Genomic DNA, 23,386 nt, shown 5'->3' with positions numbered 1-23,386 from the left:
CTGATCTACATCACCGGTACACAGCCACCCTGATCGACCACTGGGACCACATCCACCCTGCTCTGTACAGGCTCCCAGTGCTCCCAGTAGCAGGTAAGCGTGTCTGATGATATGAGCTCTGGCTCAGTCACACGTTAACATGAACCAGTGGACTGTGGAGAAGACCTCACACACACACAGTTTATCTACATAATTAACACGCATAAGTCCCAACTCAAACGTACCTGTGGTCTTTTTGTGGGCCTGTGTGTGTGTATGCTCATGGGTGTGCTTGTGCAAATCGGTGTACATGTTTTTTCCCTAGATTACCCCTCCTCCTCATCTCATGTTTTGCGTCTGCAAGCATCTTATCCTGCCGCGACACACCCACCGGAGATCCCTCGCGATCCGGCAGTACCCTTTATACGTGAACATTTACACCATCATCCGTCAACCCATTTCTAATAAATCCTCCATTTTCTCGACGTATTTCCCTCCGTGTGTCCGTCCCTCCGTCCATCACTCCTGATGCACCACTGGCCTGATGTTTCCCTACGACGCCTACGTCATACAGAACCCAAACTAGGCACTTCCCGCGAGCCGGGCAGCGAACTACCGACCCCTAATCCCCGAGGCAATGTGCCATGATCACCACGTAGGTCCAGTATACCTCGTCCCCCTCCACAATAACACGGAGGACCAACCCACCAAGGTGGACCAGTGGTATTTATGACCGTTGGTGATATCCTCACAGCCCGGCTGGAGATAGCATCCTGCTGCTCCACACACGACCCGTCAGAGACCAAACAGACCCCGGGTTCCCCTAAACCCGGGTTCCCCAGAGCCCAGGTCCCCCAGATTGCCACCGTGCTCTACGTGAAGGTTGTGATGATAGTAAGGATGATGAACATCTAGATATCCGACCCAGAGGACCACCAACGCCCCCCCCCCCCCCCCCCCCGATGTAGCCCACAGGTGGCGGCAGGTCTTCGACCCCCCGGCACGTCACATTGAGTCGATGCACGTTACTTACCGTGGTGGAGGTGGAGAGCCTGACGGCGCTGCACGCCGTCTGTCGGAGCTCTGCAGCACTGCCGGGCTTCAGCAGGTTTTTGGTGAATCTGCGGGTGGATTCTGAGGCCATTTCTTCATCTAAGCGGCGAGCAGTCCCGTCGCACGAAAGAAAATGTCTCCGCCTTGTCTCCTCAAAGCAACGCGCTACGTAGTCCGCTGTTGCTGCTGTCTGCTGGGCTCCCTGCCGCTTCAGCCCCGGACACTCACTCACACACACTCTCTCAATCTCTCTACACACGCAGCGCGTGCCTATTCAGCGAGAAACTGTACTGCCCGGGTGCGCGCCCATGCATGCTACACGTTCACATGTACGCGCCTATTTGTGTGCGTGTGCGTGTGTGCGTGTGCGTGTGTGCGTGTGCGTGTGTGCGTGTGCGTGTGCGTGTGTGTGTGCGTGTGTGTGTGTGTGTGTGCGTGAGGGTGTGTGCGCTGTAGCGCTTGTGTTGTCACTGATCAACCCAGTGTAAAAGATCAGTCCAATAACAAACGCAATCTCGATAGTAAGGGTTAGGGTTAGTAAGACGCGGTTTGCATTCTGAGAGAATTCGTCTCGACTATTTAGAGGCATGTTGCAATGGTAGAACAAATGCATGAAATATATATATATATATATATATATATATATATATATATATATATATATATATATATATATATATATATATACACACCTACAACTAGTGCCCTATTGACTAATGGCTGGCTGTCCTTAACGCAATCATCCCTGATGTAGGAATCACTGAATAATGGCGTTGTTCTGTTATTCAACGTTTATTCAGGTACATGTATGAAACTGACATAATAGGACCACGTTACGTTGTTAATCTTACGGTGGACATTTAAAATGTCAACCATATCAATCAGCATTCTGCTCACGAACAAGCCAGGATGGCGAGACGTCGAGGAGAGGAGGGACGAACATGGGCCAACAGCGACACTATGTGGCTGGCTATTTACTAATGAATACAACTAGACATTCTTCCTATAGAGATCTTCAATATGGTAAATATGGAATGAAAAAGATATAATTATAAAATAAATCCATCAACCATTCAATAGATGCATCAACCATTATCTCAATACGTCTGTCTGCCTCTCTGTCTTATTCCGTCGAGCATCACACGGAGCTCTGTTGCCTTCTGCTGTCCGTATGGTGGTACTGCAATCATGTTACGTCCATTCGTCTACTGTCCAACAGAGGGCGCCAGAGCGATAGAATTGCTTGTGAAATGCAGAAATTATCACAAGCAAACTGAAGAACCCTTCAATAATGATCCGTTTATTTCATAAAAAACTCAAATATAATTGAAGCCAATAATTGTAAAACCTAATAGCTTCCTATTCCATTCGGGACATTGGACTTTCACATTAGTAGTTATGAGTTTACGTAACAAATCCCAAGCTGAGACCTCATGTGAGTATTGACCGATAGCATGTGTATATACATTTATATACATTAAATACATTTACCAGGGATGGAACGGAAGAAAGTACAAGGACTTCGTCACTGTACTTCAGTACATTTTCCTGCTTCAGTTCTTTATTAGGTAGATTTAGTTGTGGGTACTTTTGACTTTTACTCCACTAGATCTGAGAGCAAATATCTTATAATATACCCTAACCCTAAACCTAACCCAAACCCTTACCCTTATAATATACTTTCTACTCCACTACATTTCTACACAGCGTTCCGTTACACGTTAGATAACAAAAATAGACTTTGGCTTGTTTAGCCAAGATGAACATAGAGTTGTATATATATATTTATATATATATATAACTATATATATATATATATGGATGTGTGTGTGTGTGTGTGTGTGTGTGTGTGTGTGTGTGTGTGTGTGTGTGTGTGTGTGTGTGTGTGTGTGTGTGTGTGTGTGCGTGCGTGCGTGCGTGCGTGCGTGCGTGCGTGCGTGCGTGCGTGCGTGCGTGCGTGCGTGCGTGTGTGTGTGTGTGTGAGTGAGCATGTAATCGGGGCTGAGTGAATGATTGAGAAAATATCAACAAGCTCCTGTGTAAGTCGAGGCCGGGTTGTTGGGATCTGGGGTCGCTGGTGACCAGCAGAGGGCGCCCCACTGCAGCACCCACGAGAGAGGGAGAGATGGAGTGAGGGAGAGGGAGGGAGAGAGGGAGAGAGAGAGAGAGAGAGAGAGAGAGAGAGAGAGAGAGAGAGAGAGAGAGAGAGAGGGAGAGGGAGGGAGAGAGGGAGAGAGAGGGAGAGGGAGGGAGAGGGAGAGAGAGAGAGAGAGAGGGAGAGAGAGAGAGAGAGAGAGAGAGAGAGAGGGAGAGAGAGAGGGAGAGATGGAGAGAGGAAGAGAGGGAGAGGGAGGGAAGGAGAGGGAGAGAGAGAGGGAGGGAGGGAGAGAGAGAGAGGGAGCGGGAGAGAGAGAGGGAGAGATGGAGAGAGAGAGGGAGAGTGGGAGAGAGAGAGGGAGAGGGAGAGAGAGAGAGAGAGAGAGAGAGAGAGAGGGAGAGAGAGAGGGAGCGGGAGCGGGAGCGAGAGAGAGAGAGAGAGAGAGAGAGGGAGAGAGAGAGAGAGAGATGATCGCCCCTCTCTCCTTGGATTTAGCCCAACATCTGGACCTACACCTTCCCACTTTGCACCCCTCCCCCTCCTCCCCCCTCCATATGCCCCTGCTCCCTCCCCCTCCTCCCCCCTCCCTATGCCCCAGCTCCCTCCCCCTCCTCCCCCCTCCATATGCCCCAGCTCCCTCCCCCTCCTCCCCCTCCTCCCCCCTGCTCCCTCCCCCTCACTCACGGTCTCATTAGTTGGCTGTCCCTCGTGGCCTCCCCTTTAACACACAGCCTTCAAGGTCACCCAGTCCATAGACAGGTGTGTGTGTGTGTGTGTGTGTGTGTGTGTGTGTGTGTGTGTGTGTGTGTGTGTGTGTGTGTGTGTGTGTGTGTGTGTGTGTGTGTGTGCATATTTGTGTATGTATTTGTGTCTGTTCGTGTGAGTGACTTTGTGTTTGTGTGTGTGAGTATGTGAGTGAGTGAGTGAGTGAGTGAGTGAGTGAGTGAGTGAGTGAGTGAGTGAGTGAGTGAGTGAGTGTGTGCGCCAATGTTGTTTTTGTAAAAACCTAAACAACCGCACCCGTCGTAACTGCCACCGTTAAAGTAGTCAGTTGCTGAGATGTTCTACAAACTTGTTAATGGGAAGTTGGTTGCACTTTTGACTCATGTTTAGAGGAAGCTTTCCTTACTAAACAAGTTAAATACCAACCATTAGTGCAAGCTATCATACATTTAGGCTATAAATGCCAGCTTATCGTTTTTATTTTCGGCAGCCTAGGTCATGTCCACCGGCTGGTGGTCAGAGGCTTGAGAATTATGAGGTTGTCCAAATGTAAAGCCAAGCAGCTTGCAACATATTGCTCAATCTCCTCCATTATAGGCAGCCGAGCTATTTGGAGGAGGAGGTGTTTTCAATCTCAACTAATGTAATAATAATTTGTCAAACTTGATTTGTTAGTGTGTTTTTAGGAATAGAATTGTCAAACAAAAAACCTATTTATTCATTTGTATCAATAAAAATGATAAACAAATACAATATAAGGGTCTAGACCTTTGAAATGGTTCAATCCCCAAATTAGCCTTAATTTACCATTTTACAATGTACTCCAGTCCCCAATCTATTTTTAAAGAAATGCATTTGAATTGTTGATTTGCATCACAGAAAATGGTCCACACTTGTACTGTATTGAATGACAGGGGTCCACTGTTGGCTGATACATAATGACAGAAGTTCTCTCTTAGATAGCATAGAGTGACGTTCACACTCCATCATGGATGAGTAAAAAAATAAATAAGCAAAATGGATAGTTCTTAAGAGGTAATAACAATCTAAATAAAATATGATATATATATGTATATACATAGTGTTATTTTGCAATTAAAGTTGCCCCAACAATGTTGTCATGAACACAAATATCTAAACTTAATAAGGTTTTTATTTTTTTACAACTACAAACTTGTGTGCTTAGTCTACGGTTAAAGGAATGCATTTTATCTGTTGATTTGCATAACATAACTTTTTCTAATGACCGGGGTCCACTGTTGGCTATGACAAAATGACACAAGTCCCTTCTTAGACAGCATGGAGCGACATTCACACTCCTGCTTTTATGAAAAGAGGAAATAACTATAACTATATATATATATATATATATATATATATATATATATATATAATATATAATATATAATATAAGGGAAAGATAGTAATCTCAACTAATGTAACAATAATTTGTCAAACTTGATTTGTTAGTGTGTTTTTAGGAACAGAATAATCTAACAAAAACTATCTATTCATTTGTATCAATAAAAATGATAAACAAATAAAATTAAAATACAATATAAGGGTCTAGACCTTTGAAATTGTTCGATCCCCAGCTCAACATGTACTAGTTGAGCTGAGTCCAAAGACACCAAGCATGACACTCTAGCAAATGGTAACATGTATTTTACATGGTACACCTATGGTCTAGGACATGATCTCGGTGTAGCAAGAGGGCGAGCTTGATCTCATTGGACTCAGCTTAACGTGTAGATGCTAAATAACATGTAATTTGTCAGAAATCTCCATCGGGAAGCAAATCTATAGCTGGTCATTATTGATAAAGGCCTCCGAAATCGTGTGAAAATCATGTGTGGCACTGTTGCAATCGCCTCAAAACGTAGATGTCAAAGCACACCTTGTTTGCCCCGTTACGCCACCGGGAAGATATTTTCATACTTCTAATGGATTGATTCATATTTTAAGGTTCTCGGAGTGAGACTTTAAGATGCTGCAGCAGAAGTGTTGAGACGAAAGATGATATCAAGACATTTATAGAATATTCCCATTCACATTATGATTCTTCGCACGACCTGCAGGTTGGAGAGACTGAAATAACCCCCAAAATTAGTAATAATGTAAAAGCAGTCAAGTCCCACAAATTGCTTGAACTATTTATTTCATTCCATTGTTTCGTTGATATGCATTATTGAAAAGTTTCAAGCATATGGATTTAATGCAATATCCACAAACAGTTCAAAATGGTACCATGATATGCGGTCACAGGTACATAGTTATCACCTGACAAACATGTCACGGGTTGAAATCAAAGGCAGTACAAATAGATAAAAATGTAGCTGAAGTTTCAAATGTCTTGTTTATTGTATTAAGGCCAGACATGGCAGGTGAATAGGGTAAAATTTATAAATACAAGGGATCACCATGAAACTTTACCAGTTGATTACATACATCATAAGAAAAAAATGTATTACAAGTTTTTTAATTTTGCATATTTAATTATGCTGATTAGGCCGAATCTCATTAAATATGCAAGTTTTTGCATATATTTCCGGTGCATGAATCTTAAACTGTGATAAAGTCAGGACCAAAATTCTTTTTTTATTTTGTTTATATATCAAATGACAAAAAATCCTCACATGGATTTTAGGATATCTGCTTTTATGACCTGGGAAATCAAAATATACTATCCATGGCCTTAAAAACCCTATTTTCGCCATGATTTCCAGGTAAAATGACCCATAAATCTGGCCAGGAACAATTTATAAATAAATCCATGTGTAGATGTCTTCATAACAATGCTATGTGTGAAACTGGGAAGTGTGGTGTACCTAGGTTCTACATAGGCTGAGAAATGTGCACCTAAAAATTGAAAAACACTCATTTTGAGAAAACGGCCTTTAAAGATTCTTATGGCAAAAGCCAACCAAGCTTGAGAGCATACCACGTGATACATTCGAACCAATCGTCCGGTCGGAAATCGAGTCCAGCCAATCAGATATCAGTTTTATGTTGTGCAGCAGATCGAGTGCTTTCCAATGATACCACGGAACACATGAAAGAGACCTGCTGTAATTTGAAACGGTGCGTAATAAAGCAAACTTGGTGAATCTTCTGTCAAATTCAGAGGCGGAAGTTGACAAACTATGATAAAACAAACACCTAAATGTTTCATTTTGACATTTTTTTCTTTTGTGCGAAACATTACATGTTAATGGTGCAAAATAGCCCAAAATATCAAAATTGACCAGTGACTGAAAAATCGATGATTTTGCCTGCCGTGTCTCGCCTTAACCAGTTCATTTCTCTTTTGTGAAAGTCACCAAAAGTCCAAAAAAGTTAAACGCAAGGTCACAGGCTAACAGTGGAGCCGTGTTGGGAACCAGCAGCCAAGAGCTTCCATGGAAACTTTCTACCCATGTTAAATAGATTTAGTTGGTAGTTCCTTTTCTGCCCATTTTTTAAACTTGTGGAAGCACTTTGCAGTACTGGGAGACACCATTTCTAACGGCAATGGAGCTAGATTCTAAAAATATCAAAAGATGCCCAAAGCAAATACCTTTAACCCATAGTTGTGTTTTATCAAATTAAAAAAATTGAGTTTCATTGACTTTAAATAGTTTAACCGGATGAAGAAAAATACATTCGTTAATTTTTTTTATAAGTGAAGCCACAAGTTTTGCACATTATCCAAACAGAATAGCTGAAATGTTGATATTTTCAGCCCTTTCGGGTTAAAACAAGAGAAAAGGACAACCTAACAAGATTGAAAAGTTTGGGTTAGGTGACCTATAGTTCAAAGATGTCCCTGGTCAGGTAGACTAATGCCGCTTTTCCACCGCACATGTAGCTCGACTCGACACGGCAGAGGCACGGGTCGTTTTCCACCGCAAATAGTACCTCCTGGACGTGGGCGGGGTCGGCTGCGCGAAAGGGCCGTGACGTATTTTTGTACGCGACGCAAACAACACCTACGCAACCCACACATGGAGAGAACCCACATAACAACAATGGAGGACATCGATAACATTACTATTATTAGCTGGCAAGTTGAAGAAGTTGAAGAAGTGGAATATGTTGGCTGCGGCGCTGCTATGGCTGTTACCAGCATGGTTGCCATGTCGCTCTCGTGACTTCGTCACACTCTCTGGCCAATCAGTGGCCGGCCGTCTGCCGACGTCACCTTTTAGCATCGGCTCAGCCGCTTGGAACCTAGAGCGAGGCGATACTAGAAAAAGCAGCCACTTCAGGTACCAGATACCATGTTTTCGCGGTGGAAACGCAAAAAATGCGAGCCGAGTCGAGTCGCGTCGAGCTGGTACCATGCAGTGGAAAAGCGGCATAAATAAAAGTGTATTCCCAATTGCTCCAGGACATTTGTGTAATTTACTTGTGAGCTCTCCCTCAAGCCTAGAGAGACATCAGTGTTGAACCACCAACTGAAAGGGGGTATTTGCCATTAGTACGAGTGACAACATTTCATGGCTATTAATTTAGTTCATTATATTTAGCCGATTTGAATAGACTTTTCTAGCAGGTGAGGCTGTCAAAGAACTAAATATGGAGCAACTACAAAAAGTAAATTTGCAGCATGACCAAATTATACAATAAGTATAGGAACCGTTCTAGCAGATATGTTTTAGAAGTCTCTTTTGATAGGCAGGGAATAATTGTCTTTGTCACCCTGTAGTCATGCCATCAAATCTGTTGGGCAAAGTACCGCTATTGATTAATCCAGTAGACTCACCAGTCAAGTCCCCCTAGTTAGAAAATGGAAGAAACCCAGTTAGTCATGTTAATTATTCTGTTGTTACAAATGAAGACCGATACTTTCCACATATTGCGATCCAAGTTACTGGCTGCAGTCTTGGATTTTATAGTTCTATATGAATAGATTCAATTTACTAAACTATTAATCATGCTTCAGAAGAATTAACCTTTCTTGGATAGCAGATCTACCACAAGCCTCCATTGCCACAACCTCCAGATGGCTTACGACCTACGGCAACTCCTCGACTACTGCAAGCCAACAAATTGGCTCTTGCACACCAGACACGCATTTTGCTTTATTTTAGGTTTTCAAGCATCTTAAAATACCCAAATCATCGCTCCAATACACAAGTCAGCTAATGGCCTACAAGGAAATGCTGAAGCTAGTGTTAGTGATGGCGATAGAAATGGACAAGCTTGCGTGTACAAATATGCAACTAGAATTGCAAGGTTCACAGCCCAGTTGCATAAGTGGTCGCAACCGTTGGATTGTAAGCAAGGGTAAAAAAAATAAATAAAAAACTTCCCACAAACTAGTCAACATGGTCAATTGAAAGCCTGTACAAAACGACCCTGGAATAGTCAAATGCAGCTTTACAGCGGATGAATTAAGCCAAATTGCATAAACCTCCAATGGTAAACAGTATACAAATGCAATCAAGGTTGCACTCACACTAGGCCATCTGGCCGTGGCCGTCGCAACTGTGGCCTGGCCACGGTAGGCTCTTGTACATACGCCATCACGTCGCTAGCATCCAAACAATTCTACCAAACCTTAACCAACTAGTGAAAAATGGAACAAAACTTTAGCACACACCCAGTGACTAATCACCTTGTCCAGGGGTGTTCCAACGTGATTTACCAGAGGGCCTTGTGGACTTAGGGTAAGCCACACATTTGACAGACAGCACCGAATGACGTTAAACTAAGCTAATCTACAGGTTACCAGTGCTAGTGCAATTACATGAGCATTTTGCACAATATTTGTACTCCAATGATACGTAAGGCAGGCTTCTTCAGAAACCCGTAGCCTGCTACATTGAAGGGCAACTGTAACAAATCCTGACCAAGACCGAAAGACGGCTCTGGAAGCCACTACGGCCCATGCAGCAGATTACTGCGTGGACCGTGGTGGCTTCCAGATCAACCCTTCGGTGGACCATTCATACACATGTATTCCGAGGATGTTTTGAAGACACTGGAGTCCCATGGCACTAGATTCCTTTGAAGACTAAGTTGGTATGGGGGGGCCCAAAGGGGGCCCCCCCATAGATCTTGTCAGTCATCTAACACCTGTTAAGAAAAACACACACATCACAAGATACAAATCAGCAAAGCTAGGTTAACAAACAGCGGTGACATGCATGTCAAGGTGCAAAGTGTAGGGATACTGATGGCTTGTGTCTGAGGAGACAGCCCAAAAACGTCAACATTTAATAAAGGAAAATAACTTTTACTCACTGCGGTGGTCTGTTTCGAAGTGCCATGCTGGTAGCAATATTTGTCTGGGCTGTTCAGTCAAATGCCCACAAAAACAAACAAACAACGCATACTTTCAGTTTGTATAAAGTGACAATAGTGATCTTCAATCTAGATCGAAAACTTTCAACCCTCACTAAACTCAACCTCGATTGACACAGGCCGATGCGAAAAGTAGACCAAACCCATTGTGTTCACCTTTAATAAAGGGGTGCGTGACAGGTGATCTCAATTAAGAGCTAATCAGAAAGAACACACTGATCGGTAGTGATGGCAGTGTGACACTGAAGCTTCGATACGTGCTTCAAACCAACTCCCAAGAAGCACTGCTTCGAAGCTTGCTTCAGAGCAAAAAAAAACACGTGACATGTGACATCCGAAGCAGCAACTGGTTCGTTGCCTGAATGAATCACTTGACTGGTCCGCGGCTCGGTGGAGAAGCTTTGAGCAAAAAAAAAGAAACCGACTCAATCCATAAGGCAGCCTACCTCAATACAAATCTTTGAGTGTCTAACCCCATCCCACATAATCACCCCCTAGAGTTACTCAAGCACACCCAACCGCCTAATTATTTAATGAAAAAAAAAAACACAATCGATGCTACAATCGTTTACGGGAGTTGTGCATAGTAAGGTATCTATGTAATAGATCAACGTAAGGTATCGATTAGAGTAGTCTAGGGGATAACACACTGACTGTGGAGCGGTGGACCCGGTTTCGAATCCCATTCCTGGGGGGAAAGTTTTTATATGCTGTTTCAATTATATCCTAGCCTACATCAGTTAGCCTATCTGGACAGAAGGCTAGGCATATCCCTTTAAGAACAATTTAGACATCTGTATTTAGATCAATCTTTATTCGTGAAAAGATCATGCTATTAAGTATTTGGGTTTGTGTGTTTGTGCGTCAAATCGTTTTCAAAGCAGGGATACGTTGAATCCACTGCAGCCTCGAACTTCGCCAGCAGAGGTCACTGTCACTGAAACTTCGAGTAATGAACCCATTTTCGAAACATTGGCTCAACTGGTTCGATGCTTCATAAAAGCTTCATTTGCCCATCACTACTGATCGGCCATGAGTGAGACTATCAAAACGAGGACGAGGATTTAACGGAATTGTTACCATTTGTGAGAAGGTGAAATCCTCCCCCTTCTCACTGTCTCACATTAGAGAAATTATTATTATTATTATTATTATTATTATTATTATTATTATTATTATTATTATTATTATTATTATTATTATTATTATTATTATTATATTGTGTGTGTATATATTATATTGGGCTGGTGTAAGATTGTTCTTCCGTCGCGGTAGGGGGCAGTATGCTAAGGGAGTTTAGGAGTATCAGGGAATAGCCCAGGGGGGTGTTGATAGAAACAGCTGTTTTGTAAATATCTTTAGGTTGTGCACAGGGTGTGGGTATATATGTATTTGGTGATTGTTTATTTAGTGTCATGTTTATTTAGTATTCACACAATGTACTTTCTGTTCAGTTATGTTGGATTGGTAGCTTTGGGTAAATAATGTTCCCCAACTAATGGTCTGGCCCATACGGCCGTGATTGGTCCAATTGCCATTTCCCTATTTAAGGGCTGCCTCATTTGGTGTTTGGGGCTGAAGGTGGTGCTGGCTTGACGTGAGGCCAGTACGAGAGACTTATGGTTATGCTATGTTATGCTATGTTATGCTATGTTATGCTATGTTATGCTATGTTATGCTATGTTATGCTATGTTATGCTATGTTATGCTATGTTATGCTATGTTATGCTATGTTATGCTATGTTATGCTATGTTATGCTATGCTATGCTATGCTATGTTATGCTATGCTATGTTATGCTATGTTATGTTATGCTATGTTAGTTTGTTTGTTGACGGATGCAGTCATTTCCTTTTCATTTGAAACGTTGCTCTATTTTTTGTGAATGTTTTGGAGACTTTAAAACTTCACTTTTTCTTAGTCCTCAGTCCATTGCCCTCATTTTTTGCCCACACTCGAAATTCCCAGTTGGCCGTATCCCAGATATGTGGGGTGACCACGCCGGTCCCTCACACCTTCAAATTTCTTTATTATTGGATAGGGTATGATATCAATGATTTGGGCTTTGAGTAGGCCTATATTTCTTAAATATATTTCTTAAATTTTTTCACCCCTTCGCCTTTTGAATATGAAATCTATAATCTCAGCCTCTCTATAATTTGCCCAACACATTTTATTGTTCAAATAAAATCCCATCCTTATTTTGCCATTCATATTGAATCTTTACCGTCTTTCATTGTACAACACAATCTAATAATTATTCATAACGCTCTTCCATCTCCTTGGCTGCATTAAGACGAGGCTCGGGTCAGAGCAAAGATTGGGATCCACACATGATAAGGGATAAAGTTATTTATTAGAATAAAGTAAGTATCATGAAATCTGTAAAGGGATTAGTGCAGCGTATGGAAGATTAGAAAATGTGCGATTATATGGTTTGGACAGAAAACCAGTACCAAAATCACAAGGACCGACCGAGCCAGAACAGAGGAAACTTAACCCAGACAGACAAAACAAATGCTGGGAACAACAAACCATCTTTACCATGTTGGAAACACCCAAACAAAATGCAACAAACCAAACCTGATCAGCAAACCAACATATATGACCAACCAACTGAACTACTGACCAAACACACAATTCTTTCAATTAGCCTATGTATATGGGCAGTGGAAAGTGTGCTGTGGGGATGTTGAATAGTGTTAACATAAAACAAAACATGGAACCAATCCAAAGGTCCAAACCCTTAAGGAACCACCCTAAACAGAACCCAAGCCCACCTGCCTCTGTGGAAAGAGAGAGAGACTGGCTAAAGCCTGTGTGGCAGACCTGCACAGGTGCACCTCATCAGCTGACAAGCCTCTCAGCCCCGCCCACTGGCTACCTGTAGCAGGTAGGCAAACACAGGACCCAGCAGACGAAGGAGAGAGAGCAGTCACAGCTGTCACATCTGTTGCCTGAAGATTCTTTGTTTGTCTCCAACAAAACCTTCCAAACAGATGAATCATTGGCTCATCCCAGAAGTGTCAAATTACTTACTTTTTTTTTTTTTTGATATCTTACCCTATCCAATAATAAAGAAATTTGAATTTGAATGGTAACAATTCCGTTAAATCCTCGTCCTCGTTTTGATAGTCTCACTCATGGCCGATCAGTGTGTTCTTTCTGATTAGCTCTTAATTGAGATCACCTGTCACGCACCCCTTTATTAAAGGTGAACACAATGGGTTTAGTTTACTTTTCTCATCGGCCTGTGTCAATCGAGGTTGAGTTTAGTGAGGGTTGAAAGTTTTCGATCTAGATTGCAGATCACTATTGTCACTTTATACAAACTGAAAGTATGCGTTGTTGCGCGTTTGTTTTTGTGGGCATTTGACTGAACAGCCCAGACAAATATTGTTACCAACATGGCACTTTGAAACAGACCACCGCAGTGAGTAAAAGTTATTTTCCTTTATTAAATGTTGACGTTTTTGGTCTGTCTCCTCAGACACAAGCCATCAGTATCCCTGCACTTTGCACCTTGACATGCATGTCACCGCTGTTTGTTAACCTAGCTTTGCTGCTTTGTATCTTGTGATGTGTGTGTGTTTTTAACAGGTGTTAGATGACTGACAAGATCTATTGGGGGGGGGCCCCTTTGGGCCCCCCCATACCAACTTAGTCTTCAAAGGAATCTAGTGCCATGGGACTCCAGTGTCTTCAAAACATCCTCGGAATACACGTATGAATGGTCCACCGAAGGGTTGATCTGGAAGCCACCACGGTCCACGCAGTAATCTGCTGCGTGGGCCGTAGTGGCTTCCAGAGCCATCTTTCGGTCTTGGTCAGGATTTCTGAAGAAGCCTGCTTTACGTAGCATTGGAGTACAAATATTGTGCAAAATGCTCATGTAATTGCACTAGCACTGGTAACCTGTAGATTAGCTTAGTTTAATGTCATTCGGTGCTGTCTGTCAAATGTGTGGCTTACTTTAAGTCCACAAGGCCCTCTGGTAAACCACGTTGGAACCCCCCTGGACAAGGTGATTAGTCACTGGGTGTGTGCTAAAGTTTTGTTCCATTTTTCACTAGTTGGTTAAGGTTTGGTAGAATTGTTTGGATGCTAGCGACGTGATGGCGTATGTACAAGAGCCTACCATGGCCAGGCCACAGTTGCGACGGCCACGGCCATATGGCCTAGTGTGAGTGCAACCTTGATTGCATTTGTATACTGTTTACCAGTGGAGGTTTATGCAATTTGGCTTAATTCATCCGCTGTAAAGCTGCATTTGACTATTCCAGGGTCGTTTTGTACAGGCTTTCAATTGACCATGTTGACTAGTTTGTGGGAAGTTTTTTATTTATTTTTTTACCCTTGCTTACAATCCAACGGTTGCGAACACTTATGCAACTGGGCTGTGAACCTTGCAATTCTAGTTGCATATTTGTACACGCAAGCTTGTCCATTTCTATTGCCATCACTAACACTAGCTTCAGCATTTCCTTGTAGGCCATTAGCTGACTTGTGTATTGGAGCGATGATTTGGGTATTTTAAGATGCTTGAAAACCTAAAATAAAGCAAGATGCGTGTCTGGTGTGCAAGAGCCAATTTGTTGGCTTGCAGTAGTCGAGGAGTTGCCGTAGGTCGTAAGCCATCTGGAGGTTGTGGCAATGGAGGCTTGTGGTAGATCTGCCATCCAAGAAAGGTTAATTCTTCTGAAGCATGATTAATAGTTTAGTAAATTGAATCTATTCATATAGAACTATAAAATCCAAGACTGCAGCCAGTAACTTGGATCGCAATATGTGGAAAGTATTGGTCTTCATTTGTAACAACAGAATAATTAACATGACTAACTGGGTTTCTTCCATTTTCTAACTAGGGGGACTTGACTGGTGAGTCTACTGGATTAATCATAGTGGTACTTTGCCCAACAGATTTGATGGCATGACTACAGGGTGACAAAGACAATTATTCCCTGCCTATCAAAAGAGACTTCTAAAACATATCTGCTAGAACGGTTCCTATACTTTTTGTATAATTTGGTCATGCTGCAAATTTACTTTTTGTAGTTGCTCCATATTTAGTTCTTTGACAGCCTCACCTGCTAGAAAAGTCTATTCAAATCGGCTAAATATAATGAACTAAATTAATAGCCATGAAATGTCACTCGTACTAATGGCAAATACCCCCTTTCAGTTGGTGGTTCAACACTGATGTCTCTCGAGGCTTGAGGGAGAGCTCACAAGTAAATTACACGAATGTCCTGGAGCAATTGGGAATACACTTTTATTTAGTCTACCTGACCAGGGACATCTTTGAACTATAGGTCACCTAACCCAAACTTTTCACTCTTGTTAGGTTGTCCTTTTCTCTTGTTTTAACCCGAAAGGGCTGAAAATATCAACATTTCAGCTATTCTGTTTGGATAATGTGCAAAACTTGTGGCTTCACTAATAAAAAAATTAACGATGTATTTTTCTTAATGTGGTTAAACTATTTAAAGATTTGTATGCAAAATATTTCTGCTCAATTTGTGGTCAATGAAACTCAAATTTTTTAATTTGATAAAACAACTATGGGTTAAAGGTATTTGCTTTGGGCATCTTTTGATATTTTTAGAATCTAGCTCCATTGCTGTTAGAAATGATGTCTCCCAGTACTGCAAAGTGCTTCCACAAGTTTAAAAAAGAATGGGCAGAAAAGGAACTGCCAACTAAATCTATTTAACATGGGTGGAAAGTTTCCATGGAAGCTCTTGGCTGCTGGTTCCCAACACAGCTCCACTGTTAGCCTGTGACCTTGCGTTTAAGTTTTTTGGACTTTTGGTGACTTTCACAAAAGAGAAATGAACTGGTTAATACAATAAACAAGACATTTGAAACTTCAGCTACATTTTTATCTATTTGTACTGCCTTTGATTTCAACCTGTGACATGTTTGTCAGGTGATAACCATGTACCTGTGACCGCATATCATGGTACCATTTTGAACTGTTTGTGGATATTGCATTAAATCCATATGCTTGAAACTTTTCAATAATGCATATCAACGAAACGATGGAATGAAATAAATAGTTCAAGCAATTTGTGGGACTTGGCTGCTTTTACATTATTACTCATTTTGGGGGTTATTTCAGTCTCTCCAACCTGCAGGTTGTGCGAAGAATCATGTGAATGGGAATATTCTATAAATGTCTTTATCATCTTTCGTCTCAACACTTCTGCTGCAGCCACTTAAAGTCTCACTCCGAGAACCTTAAAATATGAATCAATCCATTAGAAGTATGAAAATATCTTCCCGGTGGCGTTACGGGGCAAACAAGGTGTGCTTTGACATCTACGTTTTGAGGCGATTGCAACAGTGCCACACATGATCATATTTGAATATGTTTCGTGGTAATTAACTGTCGATTTTGGAGGCCTTTATCAATAATAAAGGCCGATGGAGATTTCTGACAAATTACATGTTATTTAGCATCTACACGTTAAGCTGAGTCCAATGAGATCAAGCTCGCCCTCTTGCTACACCGAGATCATGTCCTAGACCATAGGTGTACCATGTAAAATACATGTTACCATTTGCTAGAGTGTCATGCTTGGTGTCTTTGGACTCAGCTCAACGTGTAGATGCTAAATAACATGTCATTTATCACAAATTTCTATCGGGAAGCGGGAAACATGTTCGAATATGCTCATGTGTGGCACCGTTGCAATCGCCCGGAAGATGTTGAAGGACACCTTGTTCGCCCTCTTACGCCACCGGGAAGATATTTACATACTTCTGATTGACTAATGAATTGTTTCAGCTATTCCCCCAGAAGTCTGGGGTCAAAAGGTCAAAAGGAGCCAGCACCACGCCGCTTATGAGATAACAAAAGTGAATGTGTATTTCTCTCATAACTTTGTCATTATTAAAGAGAGGCCTGATTCTCAGATATGCATGTTGGATGGCTAGGGTGTAGGTCTGGGAAGAACTTCAGGCCAAAATCTTGCAAGCGAGCCGCTGGTCGCAGGTGCAACGAGATGGAGCACTTGCTGAGTCATTTCCTGTAGGGCTGGAGCCACAGGTAGAAGCGTATGAGTCCTTTGAGACCCCCTTTGATAAAAGGGGTTCTCAAATGTTGACCCTCAGTCACCTATTGCATCACTTCCTTTAGGGGTTCGGCCTCCTAATTGATCATTATAGTATAATTGAATGCCCTCTTTCATATATATGATACCTCCACCACTGGGACGTGGCAACAATTCTCCAAATCCATATGGGGGGGGGGGGGGGGGATGCTTGTGGACAGTAGGGGTATATACTCGACATAAATAGGAAGCAAACTCAGGAGAAGTAATGACATCTCACAAATATTTATTTAATAAATTGTTTCAATTTATAATAATCCAAAATCCAATGGCAAAACCCGTTGGCTTTTTGTCGTGGGAATCCAGGGCGACACTCACTTCCGGGTTAGCCAACATACGTCATCCCTCCACCACTCTACTGAATAATAATAATAATAATAATAATAATTCTGCCATAGTATTTATTTAAGGGGGGGGGGACACAAGTCTTTTGGCCATTCGTAGTGTTGATCAGCAGAGAAATAATTTGTCCGCAAAGACGGTGACGTCGCTTAGCAACGGAAGACGCTGGGGTAGACAAGTCACCGGACTACTACCCATGCAAGTGAACGGAGCGTTCCACGGCATTGAGAAGACCCGTTTAATAAAGGCCTATAATATTTCTGTTTATGGCATAGATTTCTCCTCAGATTAGACCAATAAACCAATGGTAAAATAAAAATAAAAACGCTCGATCAAAGGCCCGGCCCGAGTATAGTGTTGGGAAATATCGGCCCGACCTGGCCCGCGTCGGGCTCGGGCTCGGGCAGAGAATCTAAACACTGACTGGAACTACTTAGCAGGTGTCTGTAGGGCTATATCAGGAGGTAATGCACGCACTGCAGCCAATCAGAATCAGAGTATTCCCCCAGACCGTGGTCTACTCTAAACAATATTATTCACGAGTTATAAACAACCCCTACACATCAATATTAATGATAACCCTGTGGAAATTGCCATAAGTGAGAGACACAATTTCGCATGTTGAGCACACAGTTGTGTGACTCGTTTATTTAGTAAGAGAGAAACAGGAAATCAAAACGTGCTGAAGGTAAACAAATCCCGCATGGGCTCTGACGTCATGAGACCCTCGTAATCCTTAAAAGGGACAGCGATCCCTGAACCACCAAGACAGTAAACGACATGCCTAACACAATAGAAAGAACAACACATAACAAAATGCTGTAGGTGAATTATGTTACACTCACTACAACCCATTAAATACGGTATGATTTCTAGATGTCATGGCAACGTCCGCTCGCGACACTGGACTTGCGATCGAGGCATCGACGCGGACGTTCATTCACATAGCCGCGGTTTGCCTACAGAGCAGCGCACCTGCATTTAATGGTGTATTGTCACAATTTCTCAGTATCAAAGGTGAAAGTAGAAACGGGTGGCCAAGAGCTGTCATATTGTTAGTTATCACAGACAATTTTAAGTAGAAACGGGTGGCCAAAAGCTGTCATTTGTTAGTTATCACAGACAATTTTCAACAATGAATGATCTGTACGGAGCTCCATAAGGGACATTAGGGAGAACGCTCCCGGACAGAACCTTAGTTTGGAAGTCATGCTTAGTGACACGACAAATAGCCTACTTCCAATTGAAATACAAAAATTAGAAAATAGGCCTACGTGTCCCTGATCACGTTTGAATAGATTAAATAACGTGACAGTGTCACGTATTTTCGTGAGACCATACCCGTACCCAGGCCCGGTTCCAGAACAGAATGCCTTGGGGTGCATCTGAGATTACAGGGGGTGCACCAGTACTATACTAAAACCAGCTACCCAGCTTCAGTTCAGACTTCGCTTTTTTACACACAGGCCTTTCTACCATAGACAAGCACTTCTGCGTAGTTCTACTGACATGTTGGGACAACAATCATTTACTGTGCTTAAAAGATGGTATCATATCATGTCTTGTGATGTGGAGAACATTTCAGCTGCAACATTAGCTTATTGATATCTTAGATAGCTTTGAATATGAGATAGGTTTTTGATATGTGTGATGTGTGAGGTGTAAAAAAGAACCGAATTCTCGGAAAAAACATGTGACTGCAATTCAAATATAACGTTTATTTTTTATAAATTGTGGCAGGATATTTCGAGTGTGTTATTGCTTTATACAACAGTTATACTAGTAAATGTACTGTTAATAATAATGATTGACAATAGATTGTGATTTGTTTGTTTATTTAATCATATAAACGAATGAAATTGCTTCCAGCAACAAAAATAGATCCCCATTCCCCACTGAGCGGACTGTTGCCAAGCAACATATAAACAAAACACCATACATAAATGCGGAGATATTTTGTCAGTTTGGTGAACAGTCAGAGTGATGTTGGACGCTCGCTCATATCTCAACGGTATTCAATGGATATTGTCACAAGTTTAATTACAATTTGTTTTGTGAACAAGTATTTTATTATTTTTATCATATTTATAAAAAAAAAAAACTTTTTTATTTTATTTATTTTTTTCAATTGAGGGTGCAAACAATTTTTTTGGGGGTGCAATGCATGCTTATGCACCCCCGTAGAACCGGGCCTGCCCGTACTTCCATGAGTATACTTAAAGGAAGTATACTATCCGCACTATCTACTACGTTATTTTTTCAGATGTGAGTGCTGTTCCAAATCGAGTACTCCGTGGTGCACTAACCGGAAATTACGATCACGACTGCCGCCGTGGCTCCTCCCCCGCAATAAACATCCCACTTTGAACGGTGAACTCTTTACGCCTAGCAGCTATAAAAACTATAACAACTACAAAATGACTCTATTAATGCAGGCTATGTGGAAAATGCGCCGACTTTGGCTCAGCCTGGCTCCGCCTCTTCTGCTACGTAGCTAAGATGGCTGCCGTTGAGTACGGGGAGTGTCCTTCGATCCACACTTCAGGATTTGCCGGTTTTGAGTACGGCATCCGGGTCCTTGAAGTATACTTCTTTTCGCGTGATCTGAATTTGAACGTACTGCGTACTCAAATTTTGGCTAGTAAGTACGGACAGTAAGGGTATTGGAACACGGCACAGGTTCGAGCGTGTGCATGGGTTGAATTGCATGTGTCTCACGCCAGCACAGCAAACGTTCTCTCCCGCTTGAGATGACGTCTTTCTTTATAGGTTCATGGGTCTGATTCGCCGATTTCCCATGCTGATGTCCCCGGAGATTCTCGGGCATCTTCGACAATTTGGCTATAGATTGTCTCATTACACGCTAAATAATATAATTATAGCCTAATTATATATATAGCCTATACATATATACAGGCAATATATATAATTAGGCAATATATATATATATATTAGAGCTGTCAAGCGATTAAAATATTTAATCGTGATTAATCGCATTAATGTCATAGTTAACTCACGATTAATCGCGATTAATCACCAAAAAAATATATATGCTAAATATCCCTTGATTTCTTTGTCCCATTAATTCTTCTCATTTTAATTCTCTTATCAACATGGTGAAGTGCATCGGCTTGCCTTGTGCAAATTATTTTTATTGATAACAACATTGGCATATACTGATCAAAACAGGACGATACAAAAAAAGAGCCTATAGTGCATTTAAACGACTGCTTTGAACAAATGTCATTTGAACATAGCAGTCAGGCTACTGCTTCTTTGTTTTGAGCCAAAGAAATGTTTTTTTTTTTTTGTTTGTTTTTTATAAAAGATTTGCGTTAATCGCGCGAGAAATTTTTTTGACGCCGTTAAAATTGGTTTGCGTTAACGCCGTTAATAACGCGTTTAACTGACAGCTCTAATATATATACATATAGCATTTGTGGTTCTGGCATAAACATAACTAGGGTGCACTGTACTATCTGCGCACACCCTTTCTGAAGCCTCTCTCTCGCTCTCTCTGTCCATCCCTCTCTCTCTTTCTCTCTCTCTCGTACCGTTTTGTGGAGCACGTTAATTGTCTTAGAACACTCCCATTCAGAATGCATTGGTTTACATTTCGTTCTGTGTAACACGCAAAAAGTCGGACTATCGTGCTCTGGAACACGCTTCAATAGATTAACGTTCGTGCGCAGGAGCACACAATCGCGTGATACCGGGTTGAACCTACAGCATATGTCAGAACCTGCACAATAGTATACAGACCATCAAAGAAAGTTTGATGTGTAGAATTTTGTTTTTAACTTTGTGCTGTTAAACAGAGAAGATGGTCCCCTCTTGGATTGTACAGAATGACAGAAGTCCCCTCTTTGCCTGTTCAAAATGACACTGGTCCCCACTCCAGCATTTATGTATTCATTAGGGTAGAAAAAAAATGTTAACTGCTTTCTCTATAGTACAAAATAAATAATTTACCATAGAGCCTTTACACAGTTCTTCCATAGTTCATAAGAGACATTTTGTCATGAGGAAAAAAGACTTATAGATAACAGGGCTAACTAAGGCTGTCAATCAATAAAAATATTTAATCGTGATTAATCGCATTATTGTCCATATTTAACTTGCAAATTGCAAATTAAACGCACATTTTTTAATCCTTCTAAATATATCTTAAAAGATGATTATAGATTATTGATGAGGATTACATTTGTTCTTTTCCACACTTCATGAATAGATCCATGCAGGAGTGTGAGGGTCTCCCCATACCATTTAACAGGGGACTTCTGTCATGTTGTACAATCCAAGTGGGGACCATCTTTTATATTTTCCCATGTAAACACATTGACAGAAGCAACAGTTGCAGTTGGCAAACACTCATTGAGTGAAACAATAGGCACAGACAGCTCCCTTGCTGCAGTGAATGGAGTCCCCTCTTTGATAGGTAAATATCGCTTAAGTATTCAAGTCCCCTCTTGGCAACTTCTTTAAAATAAATCAAAAAAACACATTTGAAGTTATATTATGACAAAATAACTTAAAACTAAACTCTGTATTATGTTTTTGTATTTTTTAAATGACCAGAAATAGAGGTCCACACTTGGTCGATGAAAAACGATAGTCCCCTGTTGGTAGGGTAAACGTGTGTGTGTGTGTGTGTGTGTGTGTGTGTGTGTGTGTGTGTGTGTGTGTGCGTGTGCGTGTGCGTGTGAGTGTGTGTGAGACAGGTTGGTAGATCCAGCATCCATCATGGCCGAGCTAACAGAAGGCAGGTCTGTGCTAGAAGGTGTCTGGCTGCCAAAGCTTCATGTTTGATCAAACAGGTCTGACACAAGCCTAATAACTATGAGACAACATGTTTATGTAATAAGAATTGTCAAACCCTGTTGTTTCAGCCCCAGAGTGTTGGTAACATGGTCAAACAAGCTCCCCACGCCCCCTCCAAACTCTGCATCAAAGATGAGTGCACCTGTCAGAGGAGCTAATATCACAGTGTCACTAATAGCAGTTGTGTAGGAGCTAAATGAAGGATTATCACAGATTATCCTCAAAGGATTACGCTGCCCATTGAATGAAGTGCCTTGCCATCGGGCTGTGATTCCTCTAATCCCAGCGTAATATCCTAATAGATTCAGAGGATTCATATTCGGGCCACTCTTGGAAATGCATGCTGAGCAGGTATGATCCACACCACGAGAGACGGGTGAAGAGGAAGGAGATGGCGTGAGGAAGGAGAGGAGCACATCGGAGCTGATGTGAGGAGGAGGAATCCCTCCAGTAGAACCCCTCACTGAACACCCTGGAGGAGGGCTGGACCTCTGAATCTCTCTCTCTCTCTCCCTCTCTCTCTCTCCCGCTCTCGCTCGGTCTCTTTCCCACTCTCGCTTGGTCTCTCTCTCTCTCTCTCTCTCTCTCTCTCTCTCTCTCTCCCTCTCTCTCTCTCCCGCTCTCGCTCGGTCTCTTTCCTACTCTCGCTTGGTCTCTCTCTCTCTCTCTCTCTCTCTCTCTCTCTCTCTCTCTCTCTCTCTCTCTCTCTCTCTCTCTCTCTGATTCGTCCCTGTGCCAGCCAGAGAGGACACACACACACACACACGCGGGCTGCTTCTCCGCGGACACACCGGTCGTTTCCCACCGAGCACAACGGAGCGGGCTGGGAGCAGGAGGTGGTGCAGCTGGCGGCTGGGGGGGGGGGGGGGGGGGGGGGGGGGGGGGGGGGGGGGGGGGGGGGGGGGGGGGGGGGGGGGGGGGGGGGGGGGGGGGGGGGGGGGGGGGGGGGGGGGGGGGGGGGGGGGGGG

At 42.4% G+C, this 23,386-nt stretch overlaps 1 protein-coding gene across 1 annotated transcript in view; it reads right to left on the bottom strand.

Annotated features, from left to right (window-relative positions):
- Positions 1-1,323, bottom strand: part of dock10 (dedicator of cytokinesis 10) — an 84,924-nt gene extending 83,601 nt beyond the window's left edge. The window contains exon 1 of the mRNA XM_030337365.1: positions 1,013-1,323. Within this exon, the coding sequence (XP_030193225.1) occupies positions 1,013-1,123 (111 nt within the window). The 5' untranslated portion in view covers positions 1,124-1,323. The remainder of the gene's footprint in view (positions 1-1,012) is intronic.
- Between the last annotated feature and the right edge of the window lie 22,063 nt (positions 1,324-23,386).

The sequence above is a fragment of the Gadus morhua genome, chromosome 16 (assembly GCF_902167405.1).
Source record: "Gadus morhua chromosome 16, gadMor3.0, whole genome shotgun sequence".
In the NCBI taxonomy this organism is placed as follows: Eukaryota; Metazoa; Chordata; class Actinopteri; order Gadiformes; family Gadidae; genus Gadus; species Gadus morhua.
The sequence above is the reverse complement of the archived record's forward strand: the minus strand, read 5'-3'. Positions and strand labels throughout refer to the sequence as shown.